The sequence below is a fragment of the Callorhinus ursinus genome, unplaced genomic scaffold, assembly GCF_003265705.2.
Source record: "Callorhinus ursinus isolate GAN/ISIS: 27379988/994484 unplaced genomic scaffold, GSC_fseal_2.0 scaffold10, whole genome shotgun sequence".
Classification (NCBI taxonomy): Eukaryota; Metazoa; Chordata; class Mammalia; order Carnivora; family Otariidae; genus Callorhinus; species Callorhinus ursinus.
Window position 1 is genome coordinate 545,924 of NW_027397072.1, and position 8,901 is coordinate 554,824.

Below are 8,901 nucleotides of genomic sequence, written 5' to 3' on the forward strand. Positions count from 1 at the left end.
AAGTGTCGGAGCTCTCCCGGGATGCTCCCAAGGGAAGAGCGCTCGGCCGCCCGGGAACTACGCGGGACACGTCTAGTCCACCCCAGGCGGGTCACGATGGAATCCCGAGCACCGGGGACACGCGGGGACAGACGCTGGCCGGCCAGGCAGCCGCAAAGGGAGCGGCTGCGCGATCATCAGGCCCCGGCGGTGCTGACGAGGGCAAGGAAGAGCCCCTGCGTCCCGACCGGAGCATCGTGGAGCATCGTGCCGCCCACCGCCGTGCGGCACGCGCCACGGTTTGCGGAGGTCGGCTACGATCGTTTGTCCTGGGGCCGCTGGGCGGCTGTCGGTTCCACGTCCAACTCCTGGTTTGGGCTCAGGTCATGATCTCAGGGTCGTGAGATCGAGCTCCACGTCAGGCATGGAACCTGCCTGGGATCCTAATAAATAAATAAATCTTAAAAAATAAAAGACCATTTGTCCTGTTTTGAGGATTAATAAGGCTTATCACTGCTTCCCATTTTTTCAGTACATAGTGATGCCCGAGACACTGAAAGCGTGTTCTCCAGAACGTGGTCACAGAAGGATGTTCCGGACAGGAAGTACTTTCCCAAAGGACAGAACAGCTGCAGGGGCCAGCAGGTGGCTGGGATCACCACAGCTCCTTTCTGTGGTTAAGTCATTTCCACTGAAATTCCTTATTCTAAATCCCTATTCAATAAATACTCCGAATTAAATTAACTTTGAATTCTTTTATAAAGGGTGAGAACGTATCACCACGTCCTTGCCACTCGGTCAATAAATTAACGCAGGTTTGTATGTTGCTTTCTTACTTGACCCATATGTCTGTGCCTGCGCTGATTTCCTGACAAAACTGAATTTCTGGGTTTGTGAAACTCAACAGCAAGTGCAGGATGAAGCGGCCCCACCAGTGGAGCCAACATTCTGGGAGCTCCTGCGTTGTGTACACAAAAGTCAAGGCAAATGTACAATTTTGGGCAAAAATGAGAATACATATTTTATTTCACAGCAATCAAGAAATTGAAGGTGTCACAGACTTGGACTACTACAGTGTATTTTTATCGTAAATCTCTTATCTTTCTGTAAATAGTTAGACGTCTGCTTCACTTGGACAGCAGGGGAGACACCCTCTGGACCTTTCCCTGCACACCCCCACCCTCCTCAACGTGGATCCAGTCACCATGCTTCTCGCTGCTCAACTCTTTGCCGACCAGTTTGGTTCGGAATCTTCCTTAGCGTGAAAGACACTTGTTCACACTGCAATTCAAGCCACTGAATATGAACTTACGAGACGGGTAAAAAATAAGCTGTTTCTGTGTGTGTGAAAACAAAGTACAACTGCCCCCCTCAAAATTATACACATGCAAGTGGAAGACAAAAAGCCCCTGTCACATTCCCACAGTGTATAGGCCAAGTGAAGGATGCTATTACACTAGGAAATTCAGACGGCTCTGTACTGTGACCGTCCAAATAATGACGGATAGTGCAAAGTAACATGGCCTCCTTACGTCCACCACGGACCCTCCCGCCACAGGCCAGGGCAACAAGCTCATCCTGCACCTGCCCTCTGCCTCGCGTGTGCTCACGTGGTTCCTCCCCTGGGCCTGGGGCCATGACGTGGGAGCTCTTCGGGAGCCACGGCACCAGTCCACACCTGACGGGGGGCTTCCAGACACAGGCTGCAGGCACAACAGATTGAAGATCGGACAGAACACAGAATGCTACTTTGAAGTCATTTCTTATGTTCAATAGAGAAGATAATGTATCAAGAAGGAACTGGAAAACGCATCAGGGTAAAAACACTGGACCTATCTAGAAGATTCTATCAACTCACTTGTAAAACTGTCAGAATTCAGGAAATCATTTCTCTACTACAAGTCCACGATTGTCCATGGAAACATTATATATCCATATTTCAAGATTGAATTTCAGAATCTTTCGAAGTGTCACCTCTTAAGTTGCTAAATGTAAATGCTTTCATAAGGACATTTTTTTTTTTGAAATTTGAAGAATATGTTTCACTTGGAAATAACAATCTTAAAATTCAGACAACTCCTCACAAACTATTTTTTTTCAAGCCCACATCGAGAGCCAGCAGCATTCCCTTTATTGAACACTGCACTTTTAAACACCTGGGTCTCTATTCACCTGTGGTCCTCCAGCTAGGTCCACACTGGACAGAACCAGGAGCATGGGACAGCAGCCTGGGAAGTGGACACTACAAAATGAGAGCAGACCTGTTCTAATAAAATTCATAGCATGTTCCTGAGCACCCTATTTTTAAAAAAGTGAAATTTAGGAAGGAATATAATCTTGCTACTTGTTATAAAAATCTATTAGTTGCAACTATTTCTATTTGTAATCTTACATCCTGAAAAACTCGCTCAACGGGCTCACTCACGTACTTTCCATGGAATCCGGACTTCAAGGCCTTCGTACCGTAACACTTGTAACTACCCTGAGAACCCAAAGGAGCCGCAAGCTTCCTGTCTGAGGGCCGATTGGGTGGTGTTCCTCCTGGGACTTGGCGTCCTGTGCTCACAAGTGCGTGTCTTCTCAGGACCTTGCTCCCGGGGTCTCATGTAAGGCGGCTCTGGCCCAGGCCTTCTCAACCTCGGCACTGCTAAGGTTCTGGGTCACATCGTCCCTAGCGCAGGTGCTGCCCTAGTCACTGCAGGAAGCCCAGCAGCACCCCTGGGCTGCAGCCCTCCAGGGGCAACCCAGAACGTCACCGACTTGGCCACATGCCACATGGAGGGCCACCGGTGGCCACGGCCCTGAAAGTAGAGAGTGCAGGGGGTGATGGTACCTACGCATGGACAGCATTGTTTATCACTTGGTTCCAAGTTTTCACATTGCTTGAACGCTTTCTAATTACCAGTAACCACACAGATGACATGAACAACTCAGCAAATTAGGGAGAACTCTGCACAGACACTGCCGATGTATACACTTTCACCAGGAAGACACTAAACATCCTACACAGATCCAGGCTTAACAAACATTCACACGGACAGTAGCATTTATTTTGAAGAGCAATTGTAAAGTGTGCTCTATGGCGCAGACCCTCTGTACAGACATGAGTGGGCGCTAACAAGGAAGCCCACAAACGACGACGCGGAGGAAACCTGAACTCCACCAAGAAAACCACCACAACCGTTCCGGCATCACTCTTCCTTTCTTTTCCTCTCTCTTCTCTTCTCCTGTAGGGTCTTCAGGTCAGCCATCACATCCAAAGTCTTTCGGACCCATATAATCTGAAAACAACCATTGTGAGATGCGTTTAGCAGTGGGATGTGTTTAGCACAGAAAGAGGACTAGAACCGGAGGCTATAACACGTACCACAATGACCATGGCGTTGAGCAGCAGTGGTGCCGAGAACACCATGGAAATGAACATCCCCCGTGAATCGAAATACTGGTATTTTGAAAATAACCTGTTTTAGGAAAAAATTAAAAATTACTTGGCATAACAAAACAATGTTGTTAGTGCTATTCTCTAACATGAGGCCTCTGGACAGCTCTTAGGTCAACGAAGGCACCTCCACCTGCCCCACGACCGAACCCACCCGCAGCTCGTTCAGCAGCCTGCCCACACCGCCCCCGTCAGGAGCGCACAGTCAGTCCCACAGCAAAGAAGGCCAGGACCCAGGGCCCAGGGCAGATGGGGGCGGGAGTAACAGCAATCAACCCGAGGATGTTCTGGGCCGAAGGAAACGCTCGCGCACTCTGGTTAACAGCGATCGGACACCGACTGGAACGTGCTCCAACAGTAACAGCTCCCGGGCTTCTACGGGCCATCAGGTCCCGAGCTAGTCCGAGACAGGTACAGAGCCGGCACTCTGCCTGGGTGAACTCTCACCCGCCCGCCGCTCTCACACAAGGGGAGGCTCAGGGACACTGGGTCATTCAAGCTGCCCGAAGGCAGGGCCAGTAAATGGCAGAGGCTGGCCGATCCAGGCATCCCTCTGCGGCCAGCACTGGAACGTGCAGATCCAGCACTGATGACGTACCCCACAATTCATCAGCTCAGTGACCTGGAGCCAATGGTTGGCCCTGGAGTCGTGGCTGTGAACCGGCAAGACAAGCCATACTTAGAGCTTATGCTACGGGGGAAGGGGTTCAGATCATTAAGTCAAAACACACGTCGTGACTGATGTTCTGGAGAGAAACGAAGCAGGAGGGTGCAGATTTGGGCGTGGACTGAAGGAAGGCTCCCGACGCGCCGTGTGTGTGAAGCCAGGAGCAGCGGCTGAGACTGAGCTGTGGCCACGCTGAGGCCGCTCGCTGCCTGGTCGAGGACACGGAGGGGCTGGGACCCGGGGAAGCAGGGCCCAGCTCGGGAGGTGGCGCTGTCACCCGTGTGAGGGCAGGCACCGGCAGCGGTAGACAGAGCCACACTCATGGTGTGTTTCAAAGGCCAAGGACCTCCTGGGGAATCTCTGCGTGATGAGTGAGGTCTCCGGCCTAAGTCATCAGGAGGAGAAGCTGCCAATGCCGAGATGGGGCAGAGTGCCTTGGGGACAGCTCTGGAAGGGGGCCGGGGGAGAGGTACTGTCCTGGTGCTTGGACTGCCCGGTGGCGAGGCACAGGGAGGAAACCACAAAGAGCTGGACGAGGAAGCTGGCGGCACGGTGTCCTGGAAACCAGGGAGCTGGTGGTTTCAGTGGGGAGAGAGTCGAGGACAAGTAACCCACAGACGGAGACTAACTGTTGGCCGGGCCCCACGCAGACCACGTTGTCACGGACAAGAGCGTTCCTGCTCCGAGGTGGGGTGCAGGCCCCAGGGACAGTGACCCCCGTTCAAGACTCCTCGTGAAGGATCCTGATGGAGAGGCCACAGGGCGCTTCCCACGATGAGAAGTGGGTGCCTCGTCAGCGTGCCCAGCTGAGGGGCAGGTTCAGAAGGGAACAGCCAGGACGCAGGGGCGGAGGCGTCGGGGCCACAGCCGTACCCCAGAAGCGCAGAGCAGCGTGGCAGACAGGCAGAGCGAGGCAGGGCTCGTGCAGTCTGGCTTCTTCCGTGTCCTCAGTACCTAGCTGAGCAAGGAGGCCTGGGGGATGGAGCTCGAGCAGGTGCTGCCAGCTGGGGCGGGCCTGCACACCATCTCACGAAGCATTCAGCAGCCTCCTGGACACGGCCAGATATTAGGGCTCCGAGGGCAATGTCTTCAACTCCTTCCTGCTCAGAGACTAGAAGTTTTTCTTTTTTCTTCACATTAAAGAGCAATAAACATTTCAGCGCTTAGAAATGTCAAAACCATTTCAAGCTCACAGGCCATATAAAAACAGTTAGTGGGCCAGATACTGGCTGTGCAGCATTGTTTGAAACCCGTGTCCAGACACACGTGCGAGGGTCCCAGCTGATGCACAAGGCTGAGGGTCACAGACAAAGCCCTGTCAGTGGGCACAGCATGTCCAGCGCACACGTGTGGATGTGGGTGCGGGGCTGTAACCAGGGGCAGGGCCTGACACTCGAGCAGGACAAAGTGAGAGCTGGAAACAGGGGCAGAGGACAAGCAGAGGGCAGGGATGCTGGAGATGGTGGTGATGGTGCGCCAGGGCTGCCTGACCGAGCAAGGCCACAGGCATGGGGGTGAAGCTGCTATCGAAGAAGGGCGGCCCTGGGTTTCTGCGGGGATGATGCTCTGAGGCCTCAGGAGGACTCGGCAGCTCCACGGAGGGCCGAGGTCTCACAGCACACCACCCGCCGCCCTGATCACACGTGGACCGTGTTCTCTCTAAAATGCCACTTTCTTTACTCTGCAGCTAGAGCTACTTTACAGAGGCCCCCGAACTCTCTCACGCTGTCATGAACTGTGTTAACTGATCTTCAAACCCTAAGAGAGCCGACAAGCCATTCCTCAAACCTAAAGCTATCAGTGCAGAGGCCCCAGGTCTCCAGCAACCGGTCTTCTCTCGCTTCCCTGACTCCCACGGTCTGCGTGCAATGCTCCCGTTGGACAAACCGCTCTGGGGTGTGGTTCCTAACTACGGTCAAAACGAGCAGAGCGCTGGCCTACCTCCAGTTCATTGCTGCTACTTCGTTGATATATTCAGCACAATACACTAAAATTACTGGAAAAGAGAGAAACCACATGTCAGGATTTGGATGACTGATTATTCATCATTACAGAATTATACATACTCTTTTTGCAATGACATGTTTAACATAAATATCACAGAATAGCAAAACTTTGATGAGAAATGTAACTTCTATTTTAGGAAAAGTGTGAGGTCAAAATTGGAGAGTTTTAAAATTACAGAACACATTCCTTTAACGGAAAAAAAAATGAGGAAGGTCAAGACACATGAAAGTCTCGATGGTCTCAGTCAAACAGTGCAAAGCTGCGGAGCATCCAGGTCTGGTGTCTGAAGACCCAGTGCCCACACGCATACTACTCTGCCTGAGCTCCTACCTGACCCAGTCACGGTTCCTGTGTTGGAGACGCCACACGGAACACGGCCGGAGCTGCGAGACCGGGTGCTTGAAGCGACCTGCTTTCCTCCCTCACGCTTCCACCCACCAGGGACACCCGTGACACCCGCCCAGTGGTACTGGCGGCCACAGCCCTCCTGGAGCCCAGAGTCAGAAGCAGGCAGCTGTTCCAACCCTGACCTAGAGCCTGCTCAGTACTGCGTGCTGCATACACTGACCTGCAGGGCAAATGGACACAGCGGAAAACAACAAAGTGCTGCCGTGAAAGCCCGATGCTTTCATTTCTCAGGGAAGGTAAAATGTGTGAACCTTCCTGTGCTTGACCCAAATCACAAAACAGATTACACCGGGCTTTGCAATCTCTTCACTCCTTCCTCCATGAAGGGCCCAAGGAGGCACATCAACAAAGCCGAAGAAGAGAGACAGAGAAGAGAGGAAAAGACAGGCTGAGACACAGAAGGCGTGGAGCAGGAGAGCAGCACCATCTCTGCCAGGCGCTCCTCCTCAGCTGACAGCGTCGTGAGTCTCGGCTGAGCCACCCAGGGGGCTGAGTGACCTGGGGTTAGGGAACCTCTCCCTGTTTCATCCATAAAAATGTGGCAATGATGCTGCACTGAACAAAATCAATCGTGCTGGCGTGAGAGTTACATGAGTCATAGAATACAGGCACACATGTAGAACATCACCCACTTCCTGTCCCCAAGTGTGCAAAGTCAGCCCTCTCTTCACCCTCGAAAATAACAAACCCACAGAGTTAAGTTTCCAAGCTGTTTCTAACCTGTCAGCTCATCTGCTCAGGCCGTCACCTTCCTCCAAGCACACACCATGCTCACTGCAGGGAGCGCCCACCCTGGCCCCCACCCTACACACGTGCTGCGTGGCTCACGCCCGCATGCCCTGCACACCCCAGTTTAAGTGTTCTTGCACAACTTGAGCAGGGCCCCTACACAGTGCTTCCGGCTGCTCTTCCTTTTGCTGCCTTGTACTTACCACAGTTGAGAGCAACACAACTAGGTCTGAAATGACTTCATGAACACTGGTGTTGCCCAACTAAGCTCTTCGAGGCTAAAGGGAGGTGAACACCTGACGTTTCTTAGTACAAGCCTGACCACAGCCCTCGGGGCAGGAAGGAAGGGGCGACTCTCCCCATTACTTGCTGTACGGGAATACCTGTGCAACGCAAACTCACTGCCTCACTCCTTCCTAAGACAACCTCCCACTGAGAAGCCACCTGGCACCTCACACAGCAACTGAAGTCAGAACGTTTGTTTATTCTACTCACCTAAGCACAGGAAATGTCCGACCTGTAGTTTATACCTCTGGGATGAGAGACATGTGAGCAGCAGGCACAGAATGTGGAAGACAGCCAGCCCTATGAGCCACGGCTCGGTCCAGTCTGTCTGCTGTAAGACACACCGCTTGAAACTCATCGTCTCACGGTCGTCAACTCAAATGGAGGCCAGGCTTCAGGACTCCCGGGTCAGGGAGGGCAGTGGTCCCTCACTCCTGAGCATCCAGAGCCTTTCCCCAAGGCCTCACAGAAACAGGTGTTAGAGAAGGAAAGGGGAGGAGGGAAACAGGAACCCTCTACACTGCAACCGCGGTCCAGGGATTTTAAAGAGAAACATCACTAGTTTGATGTTTGTGCACACGGAACTGACTGCACCATGGACTTGCCCCTTCTGTTTACCGAACAGAAATGTGTTCTCAAGGTTTCTAAGGATCATCATCCCATGACTTAGGAGGACGTTAAGTGTCTCGTTCAGGGGATGCACCTCGTTACTCCAAGACTTAAAACACTTTAGACTAATACTTAAGGCCTTGGGAAATCGGAGGCATCCCAATTTGCCAGATTTTATTTTCCCCAACCTTTCTAGCAACCTTCCAAATAGGACCAAGATGTTGTGTCTCCTGCACTTTACGGTGGGCATGTCTGCACCCCCAGATGCTCAGATCCCCCTAGAGATGCTCAAACCCGCCCCCAGATGCTCATACTCCCCGTCTTCAGATGCTCGGATTCCCATCCCCATAGGCTCAGATTCCACCCCCAGCCAGATGCTCAAATCTCCCCACAAAAATGCTCAGATTCCCCCCAGAATGCTCAGGTTCCCTCCACGAGCTCAGATTCCCCATGCAAACTCACACCCAAGCCCTGCCTTTCACTTCTCCCCAGCAGAGGAGGCGGGACCTGCCTCGGGGCCCCGCAGAGCCCCTGGACTCTCTAAGCGTCCCCCGCCGCTCCCGCACGCCTCGGCACGGTAAGCTGCCCACGGCTACCTGTCCCCAACAACGTGCAGAGGGGACAAGAGAGAAGGGCGGAGGAGCGGACGTGGACAGCGCGAGGGCAGCACCAGGAGCTCACACGGCCCCACATCCCACCGACTCCAGCCGCGGTCGGTCCACACCGCCCAGACCCGCCCCAGCATCCCGACAAGCCCTGCCCAGGAACGTCCCGCCCC

At 53.2% G+C, this 8,901-nt stretch overlaps 1 protein-coding gene across 1 annotated transcript in view; it reads right to left on the minus strand.

Annotated features, from left to right (window-relative positions):
* Positions 1-2,994: 2,994 nt before the first annotated feature.
* TMEM18 (transmembrane protein 18) overlaps positions 2,995-8,901 on the minus strand; it is a 6,328-nt gene continuing 421 nt past the window's right edge. Inside the window, exons 2-5 of the mRNA XM_025867684.2 lie at positions 7,725-7,845; positions 6,027-6,081; positions 3,347-3,440; positions 2,995-3,260 (exon numbers count right to left, since the gene is read on the minus strand). Of these exons, the coding sequence (XP_025723469.2) occupies positions 3,171-3,260; positions 3,347-3,440; positions 6,027-6,081; positions 7,725-7,845 (360 nt within the window). The 3' untranslated portion in view covers positions 2,995-3,170. The remainder of the gene's footprint in view (positions 3,261-3,346; positions 3,441-6,026; positions 6,082-7,724; positions 7,846-8,901) is intronic.